At 43.8% G+C, this 12,477-nt stretch overlaps 1 protein-coding gene across 1 annotated transcript; it reads left to right on the top strand.

Annotated features, from left to right (window-relative positions):
* Positions 1–286: 286 nt before the first annotated feature.
* On the top strand, positions 287–9,718 carry LOC143294787 (uncharacterized). Its single transcript, XM_076606264.1, has 5 exons — positions 287–397; positions 2,299–2,364; positions 6,650–6,781; positions 7,350–7,431; positions 8,469–9,718. Exons 1-5 carry the CDS (start codon positions 379–381, stop codon positions 8,701–8,703), a joined length of 534 nt encoding a protein of 177 aa, XP_076462379.1. The 5' UTR covers positions 287–378; the 3' UTR covers positions 8,704–9,718.
* Positions 9,719–12,477: the final 2,759 nt, after the last annotated feature.

Below are 12,477 nucleotides of genomic sequence, written 5' to 3'. Positions count from 1 at the left end.
TTGGGAGAGTATTGTCGCGGGGGAGTATCGGGCTGACCCCGAGACAGGTACAAGGTCTTCCGAGAAGTCATATCACATATGGGTGGTAATCATTCCATGATTGCACATTGTTCACAGCGCGGTGCCATTTGCACACGTTACTTGTACCAGTCTGCAATGGGGGAAAAAGAAAGTCTTTCTGTTCCAAACACAGACAGGAGGTAACTATTCCGAATTTTTATTGAATGCTTTGGTTCCTGGCGCATGAGCTCTCGAAAATTCGATGTTTTTCGGTGTGTAGACGACACGACAACAAAGTGGTTTCCCTTCGTAAGCAGTCGCATGAGGAATCGGCAAAAACAATTTTGAACTGAACCAAAGTCCTGAAAATATGAGAAAATGAACAACGATATTTTGGGTACGTAAGTATGGGGCTTCTTTAATCAGAAAACTACCAGGAATACGTTACAGTTTAGCGCAAAAGGGCCTTTCCTGTGTCCAGTTTTAACATCGATTTGGTCAAAAAATAGAATTTAAAGGTGAAAACATCCAACTGCAGTGATTTTTTGTTGAGCAAAACAAACTATCTTGTTTGTTTATTTGAAATAGTTGGGTTTTTTTTCATTCTCAGTGTCCACAAGCTGTCAAGTCATGCGACAGTTGACAGTTGATGAAGCTCAGCACAAACCCCACAACAGAATTAAGTGTACCCCTGAGTATCCTCTTCAATAAAACTTTGGAAAGTGGAATTATTCCAGACGTGTGGAAGAAGGCAGATGTTGTCGCGATATTTAAAAAGGGAACCAAAACTGACCCTGGTAATTACAGGCCAGTGAGTTTGACGTGTGTAACATGCAAAGTATTTGAATCCATAATACGAGATACAATTGTGGCACATATGTCAAATAATAATCTATACTCCAAGTGTCAGCATGGGTTTAGAAAACACAGATCTTGTATTACCCAGCTCCTAGAGGTAATGGAAGACTTCACAGACATGATTGATGATGGTTTTAACATTGACATTTTGTACCTTGACTTTAAGAAAGCATTTGACAGTGTCCCTCATCAAAGATTGCTTGTTAAACTGAAGGGATATGGAATAACAGGAAATATTTATAAGTGGATAGAGCAGTTCTTATCTGAAAGAGTTCAGAGAGTTAGAGTGGGTAAAGAATTCTCAACTAACGAGAAAGTTTTGAGCGGAATACCCCAAGGAAGCATACTGGGACCTGTTCTATTCACCATCTTTATTAATGACCTTCCAGACATGGTGACAAGCAATTGCAAGATATTTGCAGACGATACAAAACTGTATAACATAAGTAACCACAAGGATATACTACAAAGAGACATTGACAGACTACAAGACTGGACAAGACAATGGAACCTATATTTTAATGCCGCAAAATGCAAAATCATGCATATAGGTAACAGAAATCCTGAACATGAGTATTATATGGATAGTCAAAAAAGTATAAGCATTACTAAATGTACCGAAGAAAAAGACATCGGAGTTATCTTTGACTCAAAATTTACTTTTGAGAAACATATTCATACGGCAATCAATAAAGCAAATAGTATGCTTGGAATTATTAAAAGGACCTTTACTTACCTTGATAAAGAAAATTTCCTTTATCTATATAAAGCCTTGGTAAGACCACACTTGGAATATGGTAACACTATATGGGGATACCCAAACCGGAAAGGATTGCTAGCATCAATAGAAAGGGTGCAAAGAAGAGCTACAAAATTATTAAGTGAACTAAAAGACATGGATTATGGAGAAAGGCTGAGGCAACTGGACCTTCCATCACTGAAATATAGACGATATAGGGGAGATATGATCCAAGTATACAAAATCATATACAATTTAGATGATCTAAGAGTGGAAGATTTCTTTGAATTTAACACTGTTGAAAAAACACGAAGCTCTAGCAAAGATATATACCCAAAACATACTCGATTAAATGCCAAAACATACACTTTTACTAACCGCGTTATAAAATGGTGGAACCCACTAACAGAACTAACCAAAACAGCACCAACTCTTAACCAATTCAAGAATCTTCTGGACGCTGATATAAATGTAAAGATAAAAAAGTATGAATATGATGATTAAATTACTCGTAGGAAAATTACCGCATGCAATGCAGACACTACTCAATGTTGACGAAAAAGAAGGGACATCAAAAAGGCCGCGAGGCCTACTTCGTCCCTATTCTATACCTACCTATACCTACCTACCTATACCTAACAGTAAATGAAAGCGACCAACATAACTTAACTAACTGTTCATCTGACTGTGGTCCATTACAGGCCAGATCACGAAGTTTGGAAAAAGTGGAGAGATCATCAGATCATCCTGCAGGAAATGTGGATACGGTGAGTGTGGAGTGCAGAGCTTCAAAGTGAAACATATGTGCAGATCATTTTATCTATACAGATAATTATATAAAATTGAATACACCTAGGGATGAACATGGGTTGGGGGAGGGTAGCAGGGTGTGTGTGTGTGGGGGGGGGGGGGGGGGGATCTCAGTCCTTAATTATTGTAAATATTGCTTGAATATTGTATTGCTTGTTTTCCATTATCCTTTTGTTTTGCTTGCTTGCTATGTTTATACTAGATATGATTGATACTCCTTTCAAATAATGTTGAAATATCAGGATTTTAGAAAATATTATTGACTGTTCAGTTTAAGTTAAAGTGTTATCAATACTATGGTACACTATCTTTACATAAACTTGTATAATTTGTCTGATTTGAATGTCTTAGCAGAACTCTTCTGTCAGACACAAGTTGTTGAGTAGATGAATAACTTATTTGCTGGTCAGTCCATCACTGCATGTCCCGTGAATGAAAACAAAATGTTTAACTTTAACCTTTTCTTTTCAGCACTGTTAGGATAACAGCCTTAGCAACCTTCCCTGTTTAAAAAAAATCTTCAACATTAATGTTTAGATAATTCGACAATTAAAAATGTGCTTGAAATTATTGAAAATATTGAAACTTTGCTTAGACATCATCTGTAATTGTAAATTTGCCAGGAAGTTAATCAGGAGTTGTGTCCATTGTGTGTGTGTTGTTTATGTGTGTGTGTGTGCACTTGTGTGCATAATTTCTTTTCTTTAATTTAACATCCTGAGTCATACGGCCAGACTTCTAGACCTTTGCTCCCAACTGGGCTTCCTCATGGACCAGCAGATATGCGATCTGTCCCCATGTCAGTCCTTCGACTTCTTAGGGATGAGATTCGACATGCGGTCTATGATAGTCTCTCTGGCGCCAGATCACTGGTACCGTCTGGCAGGCCTCCTCAGCCACTGGCGCCACTCCTCCCAAGATACAGCGCAGACACTTTCTTCCCTCTTGGTCATGATGGAGTCCACGGCACCTCTCATTCCCCTGGACAGGGTTCTCAAGCGCCCTCTCCAGAGGGTACTGAGGTTACGCCAGTCCCAGAGCACTCAGCCATGGGATACCCAGATATGTCTGGGCGAGTGGTTCCTCGAGGTGACATCAGAGTGGTTAATCACCCCCTTTGGACACAGGGGGTGCCCTTAGCCCCACCTACTCTTCAGGTGGCACTCTTCACAGACGCCTCCTCCCTGGGCTGGGGAGCCCACATGGACTCACTCTATGCAGCAGGGACTTGGTCCCCGGAGGAGCGCCTATGCCACATCAATGTTCTGGAACTGGAGGCAGTTCGCAGGACTCTCCTGCACTTCATGGGGGAGGCCACTGGCAAGACCATCCGCTTGTTCACGGACAAGACGACGGTCGCATGTTATGTGAACAAATGGGGGGAGCGCACTCGGCAGACCTCTCAATGCGGACTGAGGCTCTCCTCCGTTTGGTGCCACAGCAAGGGCATTGCACTTTCAGCGAGACACTGAGCAGGAAAAACCAACTTCTTGGCAGATGCTCTTAGCAGGCCCAAGAGTGTCATGCGCACAGAGTGCACCCTGGACAAGGACAGCCTTCAGGGGGTGTGGGAACAGTGGTTTCGGCCGATGGTGGACCTTGTTCAACAAGAGACTTCCCACTTCCGTGTCTTCGGTTGCCGACCCAGAAGCGTGGGCAGTGGATGCTCTCTCTCTAGATTGGAGCAGTCTGATTGCCTCCGCGTTTCCTCCCTTTCCAATTCTGTCCAAGGTGATACGGAAAGACAGATTGGAACACCCGCAGCCGATCCTCATTGCGCCGAAATGGCCAGCCCAGACCTGGTTTCCGGACCTTCAGTCCCTGACACATGTTCCCACCCCTGGAACTTGAAACCAAATCTCATCTGCTGAGGCAGCCTCACTCGGGCACTCCGCATTCCAATCCTCAACTGCTCCACCAGCACGCATGGCTGCTGTGCGGTCGGAACTGTCAGCATCACCATTGAAGTCCTCGACCCCTCGGTCGGCCTCTGTGTCGGCTGTGCTGACCCAGGGGTCTGCCTCCTCTGACCTCCTCTCCATAGTCACCAGAGCAAGGAGGCAGGGAATGGAGACTTTGTATGACTTTCGCTGGAAGATATGGTTGCGGTGGTGTACAGCTCAGGGCATTACCCCTACGAACCTTACGAGCATGCAGCTGGCCAACTTTCTGGCTCTCTGCTCCTCGGTTCATCCTGTCTGCTAGTTCTGTGCGAGGGTACAGGTCTGCCTTCTGTACCACAATGCAAACAGCTAGGTGGTTCCGCCTTTGAAGTGGATTGCCTGCTCAGAGAGGTGGCTAGGGGTGCCCCTCTGAAGGAAGCTAGAGACCCCAGAAGAGTGCCCCTCTGGGACTTGTTCCTGGTGCTGGATTTCATTCGAAAACAGCCCTTCCTACCATTGGGGACTATTCCTGTTGACATCCTCACCCTCAAGACCACTTTCCTTCTGTGGCTGGCCACAGGCAGTCGTAGAAGTGAGCTGCACGGGCTTAGTGAAATGCCACAAGATCTGGCCTTCCACAGAGATGGTTCCATCACTATTCGTTTCCTTCCAGAGTTTCTGGCTAAGAACCAAGACCCTGAGGTTCCTTCCCCCTCTCCGAGGGTCAGACCTTTGTCTGATATTCTTGCCCAAGATGATGAGGATAGGCACCTGTCCTGTTCGGTGTCTCAAATATTATTGGGATAGGTCTCGCCATAGGCGTTCTTCTCAGAGGGGTCTGCTCATCTCCCTCAATGAGAATTACAAGAAAGACATCGCTGCAGGCACCATTTCCCGCCAGGTTTCCCAAGTCATTCGTAGAGCCTACTCTCATGCACACAGGGATATCAGCTGTCTTCATCCCAGGGCACACGAAGTGCGGGCCATAGCTACTTCGGCTGCCTTCCAGCACTCAGTGCCAACGCAGCATGTCTTGGAGGCAGCCTTCTGGCCGTCTGAGAATCCCTTCATCAACTTCTACCTCAGGAATTTCCGTATGACCAGGGCTGACGGTTCCAAGGGGACTTCCTTTGTCGCGGCTAACACTGCCGTCTCAGTTACAAGGGCTCCCCATATGAACCAGTAGGCGTTGCCCTCCTCCATTTGCTTTAAATTCTGCATCAGTTTGACATGGTACAGTATATGACACCAAAAGGAGGAGTTTGTATTATACTCCATGTTTGGTGTTAAATATACTTACCATGTCAAACTCGAATGCCCGCCCACCCGTCCGTCCGTCCCCGCGTCTCCGCCGTGGTTCTCATGGGGCATTTTTGTTCATGGCCACGGAATGATTAAGCGCTTATAGTTTTTAGAGGCGTTTGATTGGCTGAGAGCGGTGGGCCCATCTTTTCACTGTTAGCCGCGCGAAATTTGGCCAAGCAGAGCAAACCAATAGGCCTAGTTTGCATCAGTTTGACATGGTAAGTATATTTAACACCAAACATGGAGTATAATACAAACTCCTCCTTTCACTAATAAGTGATATTAGACGGGAGGAGGGGTGTGTGGGGAGTAGTACATGTGTGTGCACGCATGGGGTATGGAGAGTGGGGTGATGGGAAGAGGTGGTGGGATGGGGTGGTGCACATAAGTGTGTGTGTGTGTGTGTGTGTATATGTGCACTTGTGTGAATAAGTCCACCAAGTGATGCTTAATCATCCGTCTTTGAGATGCAGTTAATGTGCCATTGTGAGTAAGGATGTCACATTGTGTGTGTGGGTGGAGGGTGGAGCCAAGGTATACATGTAATGATGTATACTTGAGTTAGTCATGGGTGTCTGTGTAAAATACTGCAGATTGGCTCACGAAAGAAGGGATGTAAGGATTGACTGTGTGTAAAGTTGCCGAAGCAGTGTGTGGACTGTAATGACTTTACTTGGTACTAATGTAGAGCTGTGTTATGCAAGCATAAAAAGGTAATCTTTTCATGTGCCAGTACATACATGCCTGCCAAGGCACTGGATGTATTCTGACTTTTTATCAAGGGTTAAGGTAAAGGACTAAAACCCTTATTTTGTTACAACTACCAGCATTAGTCACTGCCTACCTGCCACATAGTAATCTGGGCAACCCCTTTCTATGCTAGCAACACCTCTCCCAGATTCTATGACATATAGCTTCCTTCTTCCTAGAACATATATGAAACAAATCACAACTTCAGAAATTACAGAACATAAAGAAATAGAACTGTGTCTGTGTATATTTTGTGTGAATGATACATGTAGCACAAAACCTGACATGGGCATTGTGTTGACAGCGGGTCACCTGACGTACCAGTGCAGGAACTTCATCAAGGCGGACCCCAACAAGGACGTGGTGCTGGATGTCAGCAGCACCAGCTCTGACTCTGAGGAGGAGTTTGTGTCGCCGCTCACCAAGTTAAACCAGGGTAACACTAATGCACAGTCACACCCAGAACAACAGCTGTTCTATCTGCTGATACACGCACGCACGCACGCACACCCGCACGCATGCATGCACGCACAGAGTCTGACAGAGTTGCACACACACACACTTGTGCACGTGCGCGCAGCACACACGCATGCACACGCTCACACACAGGGTGATCTGTTCAGTCTGCTGGCTTATACTGTGTATCAGTTGACATTATCATGCAATCACACATACATACACACACGTTTGTTTTTCTCACACACTGTCACATATTTTTTTGTCCTGTTTGTTTTTTTCCTTCCTTTTTTTTTCTTCCTTTGTTTGTGGAAACATTTCACGGTATTGTATTTGTACTGCGTTTGAAGGAAAAACACTTGTGGAAAAATTCCAAGAACTGTCACATTGTCAGTTGTGTCTAGTGAGCTTTTGAAAAATCATTTGCAGTATAAGTGTTTTGTCTGGTATGCCTGGTATCAGAAGAATCAGCTACAGTATAAGTACTGTCTGTTGTGTTGTCAGGAAAATCGGTCACAATGTCAGTGTTATGTCTGGTGTGTTATCAGAAGAGGCAGTCAAGAAGAAGAAACAAGATGGTGGAGAGAAAAAGAAAAAGAAGAAAAAGAAAGAGAAAGTGAAGGAGAAAAGGTAAGAGTGCACAACAGTTAAAGAATTTGTTTTGTCAGCTTGTTTTGTGGTACATGTTGTTTGTTTTTTTTGTTTCGATGGTGCACCTTGTGATTGACTGCATCTTTAAATGTAGTGATAATTGAATTGTGTGTGTCAGACTCAAACTTTGTGTGTTGCTTCATCAGTGGTTTAAGATTTTGCATGTTTTGATAATTCCAGAGCTTCTGATCTGATAATGCATAAATATACATCCTTTAAGCTTTGAAAATGGAATGAATGCAGTGCATGCACTTCAAGCAGTTCCTGGGACTATTCTGCACAATTCTAGTAGAATGAACTCATGAAAAGAGTGAAAATCATATATCGAAGCTTCAGTCTCGACACTAGAATCATCTGCCATAAAGAAGAGTTCTTTCCCTTCATATCTTGGCGCAGAATTCAAGACGGTTATGACTAGAAGGTATGCATGCTTTTGTTTATGTGTAGCAACACAGATTCATCAAACAGAATGTGTGGCACTAGAGACCCTCTGAGACCCTGTGGTAAAAGAATCCCTGGGAACTCCAAGAATTTAAATATGTCAGAAACCTTGCTTTAAAAAAGTGTCTGTAACAAGCAAATATGCCTCTATTCTTCCTTTGCTAAGACTTCCTCCCTCTGATGAGTTGTGACTGAACAAGACAGCGCTAAAACCAAGCACCATGGTATCCTGTGTGCCACTATGACACACACAGAGCAATGCTGTGTTCCAGTTCTGGTAATGTTTAGTTCACTCAAATTTGATTGGAAAATAATCATATCCAGTGAATACCAAGGGATGAAAAAGATTTTATTGTCCATCGATAGCAATTCATAATTATCAGGTGTGAGTGCATGTGTTGGGGATTGGGGGCGAGGAGGGGGGCGGGGGGGGTAGGATGTATTATGTTTCTTTGTACTATGTGTTTGTTTTTTTTCTGCTCCTTCATCTGCTCTGTTTCAGTCATCTGATATTTACAGAGAGAAGAAAGATAGTTACACCATAAATTCTCAGCTACTGTTCATTTTTGTTGCAGGCGCCATCGCTCCCGATCCCCGCACTCCAAGAAGAAGCAGCACAAAGAGCGGAAGAAAAGCAAGAAGCGAAAGCATGACGGCAGTGACAGTGACGACGACTCAGACTCTGAGTCAGACAGGGGCTCTGAGTCCTCCGAGAGCAAGAGGAAAAGGCGCTCCCATAAGAAACACAAGAAGGACTCAAAGAAGAAGAAGAAACACAGACTTGACAGTGAATCCGATTCCGATGACTGAAGTGTGTTCAGCAGAGTGAAAGTTGAGCTGTGTGCTGTCTGCGTGTTTGGCTCTGTGTGTGTGTGTGTGTGTGTGTGTGTGTGTGTGTGTGTGTAAGGCTACACTGCCATGATCCACTGTGTGTCAGGCCACATCATCATCATCATCACTATCATTTGTATTTGAGACTTCATCATCATCATGAGGCGACATCATCATGATCTGTGTGTCACTGTGTGAGGTTACATCATCATCATCATCTGTGTGATAGGCCATGTTATCATCATCTTTGTGTTAGGCCACCATCATCATCTTTGTGTTAGGCCACATCATCATCTGTGTGAGAGGCTTCATCATCATCATCATCATCTGTGTGAGAGGCTACTCACAGTCTGTCGGCTTGTGAGGACAGTACCTCTTTACACACAGTCTGCTGCCAGAGAACAGTAAATTTGACAAGTGGGCAGTCAACTCTAATGACAGATAATTGAGAAAAGAATTTGTTGGGTTGTTTTTTGGTGGTGGTTTTTTTTTTTTTTGTTGTTGTTTTTTGTTTTTTTGGGTTTTTTTTACTGCATATTCTGTATTCAGTTAAAACTCTTTAAGAAAAGCCAAATTTTTAGAAATGCTGAGACATTTTCAGAGACTGAGGAATAGTGTATGGTTTAAAGTGTCTTTTCAGAACTCCTGTACGAGCATCACAAGTGCACATGGATGATCAGAGAGAAATAGAGAGTGAAGAAGTGCTTGTGGAATGATGCATACTTGAGTTCAAACTGTGGTTTAAGATTAGTTATAGAATTATAATATTATTGACGTTTTGCTACATTGCAATACCTTTTGGTACAGTGTTACATATTAAAAGTACACTTGTGTCTAATTTTCTTTTCCATGTTTTGTTGTGTTTTTTTTTTTTTTGGTGGGGTGTTCTCTGAGACCAATATTGACTGTTTTTCAACTCTGTTATGGCCCTGCGTGGTCAGCTATAGTATGAGCAGCAAAAGATACAGACCTATTAAAGATATTACAAGTTCAAGATGTTAATCTTTTGTCTTGTGTCTGTCAAAAGTTTCTCATTTGAAACTGGCCTGTTAATGTGTTGGCTTCAAATTGATTAACCATATATGTTGTTAATTCCTCTCTCTCTCTCTCTCTCTCACATTTCTGTTTGTGCCTTTCTGTGTGTGTGTGTGTGTGTGTGCTGAGTTCCTCTTCAGAAGAGCTCTGTGTATGTGTCCAAAATTAGTCTTCAGAAGGGTTCTCCCTCTCTGTCTCTTTCTCCAACTGCAATGGTCCATGCTCACACTGTGACACTGAAATACACTGAATCACCTGCTGAGTTCATGTTCACTCACACATACACACACAAACACACATACACGCACGCACTTTGTCTCTCTGCCCCCCTCTGTTTCTTCTTTCATTTGTCCCTCTCTCTGAAGCAGCAGTTGAGCAGCTTTTCATTGAAATAAACGTGAATCGCGTGTTGAGTTCATCTTATGAAGGTGTGTGTGTGTGGTGAGTTCCAAATCAGAAGCTCTCTCTCTCTCTCTCTCTCTCTCTCTCAGCATCTGTGCCTGCACACCTTTACGTGAATTAGGAGTTCATTTAAAACAGGTCTGTGTGTGTATGTGTGTGCTGAGTTCCTATTCAGAATTCTCTCTCTCTCACACTCTCTCAAACATCATTGGTCCTTACAGACTTTGAAATAAACGTAAATCACGTGTTGAATCCATCGTATGATGTCTCCCCCTGTGGGTGTGTGGTACATGTGTGGGTGTGTATGTGGGTGTTTGCACGCGCGCACGTGTGTGTGTGTGTGTGTTTGCATAGCGGTCGCAGAAACACATCACACTTTCTCTGGCGGGATTCAATAACGCTAAACTGAATCTGGTTTCACAACTTAACTTGTCGCGGAGGAAAAGAAGTTTGTAAGTAAAGACCACGGATCTGAAAAAAGAGCCACACCCCCACCTTTTTTTTTTTCTTTTTTCTTTTTTTTTTAAGACGGTGGGAAGAGATGGACAATGATGAAAGGTGTAGGCATACATAGGGCGAAATATACGTGGTTGTGGGTGGGTGGATTAGCGGTACACTAATCCCTCTGTTCCGTCGAATGCCCCGTGGCGGCGATCACTGCCAGTGTTTGGTAAAGACCTTTTCCGCTGCACTGACCATCGCTGTGAACTGACCATATCGACACGGACTGTAGGGGGTCAGGGCGAGAACTAGTACCCGCATTTTGTCACTGTTCACACTGCTGCGCCGTTCAGTGAGTGCTGGAATCGAACAGGTGTGTGTATGTGTGTGTGTGGAACGGTCTCCCATTCAGGTGAGTGCTTTCATCGCTTTGCTGGCTAGACTGAGACCGAGATGGGAGGTGGAGGAAAGGCGGGTGAGGGGGGAGGGAGGGTGGTTGAACTTAAAAGGAGCAGCTGAACTGTGTTCCTGTTGTGTCATCCCCAGCCCCGCATCTACATCTACCCGTCTGGTTTAACTGGCTAAATGCGGAAAAGATACATAAATAAAATTAAATGAATAAACTATAGGAATGAAAATGTTGGGATAATTATGCCTTCCAACCTCTGATCCAGGAACGGTCTTCATTGATATCGATGTTCTAATTCTTTATATAACTGCTGGCGTGGAAAGTGTAGCTGTTTTGTTTCACTGACTTCATGGTAAAAAAAAAAAAGAAGAGAAAAATAAATCAACTTGATAAATGAATAAGGCAATAATAAACTAAAAGAAAAAAATGACAGTGGAAATATGCCGTCCGAACACTAACTGATCCAGGTATGGTTTTGATTAATCGGTTCTTATTCTTTGTCACGTCACACACAACACACACAATATGCACCCACTCAATGACACACACACACACACACACACACACACACACACACACACGAAAGAGTACAGGGGGAAAATTGCCGATGGACCTCAGTCCCCGCATCAGTAGGCCTACATGACTCGCCCCACCATCCTCCACCCCTATCCCCACACCCCTTCTCCCATCATTGAACAACGATAGCCTACCTTTATAAAAACGACTCAGGGATCAGTCCAATCACAACTTGACACTGAACAATGGCGCAAGCCAATACGTCGTTAAAATCGGCTCTACCATCCGCTGACAGAAAAATGGATCCGAGCACACATATCCTATACACTTTACATAATTATAAATAGGTCACAGAAAAGTGTCCACCATGTAACCGGTGTGTGAATGTACACTAGTGAATCCTATTATACAGTGTCCATTTTGTGCTCAGCCATGCGTGTCAGTTCTTGGTTTACGTCACACTGGCTAATCTGCGCCCCTGTGGTTCAGCGAGCAGCTGCAATGATTACAATAATCATTGAAGCAGTGATGCATGAACTGCCAACCAACCATTCATCGTCATTGTTGTCAGCTCACTGACTGGCAGATTGAACTATTTCACCACACGGAGGGTGTGTCACTGTGTGTGTGTGTGTGTGTGAAGGGGGCAGGGCCGGGGAGCAATCGAGATGACTGTGCGGGACGGAAATTATAACAGGAAAAATCGAGTCAACGATTTAAGGAACATGCACCAGACTTCTCTCAGTGTTACATCAAAGATGTACATTACATGATACACACGTATGTAGGGAGTCTGCACTAGTTGTGTCACGGTTAAGTATGTGTAATTAAAGTAGGGTTTTTGTTTATGACACTGACGAGCAGTGGCATCCAAATCAACACAAAACCCTGGGGGTGGGGGTGGGGGGGGGGGGGGGGGGTAAAAGTTCTGATCTTTGCACAATGGGACT

This window comes from Babylonia areolata, chromosome 20 (assembly GCF_041734735.1).
Source record: "Babylonia areolata isolate BAREFJ2019XMU chromosome 20, ASM4173473v1, whole genome shotgun sequence".
Classification (NCBI taxonomy): Eukaryota; Metazoa; Mollusca; class Gastropoda; order Neogastropoda; family Buccinidae; genus Babylonia; species Babylonia areolata.
The sequence above is the reverse complement of the archived record's forward strand: the minus strand, read 5'-3'. Positions and strand labels throughout refer to the sequence as shown.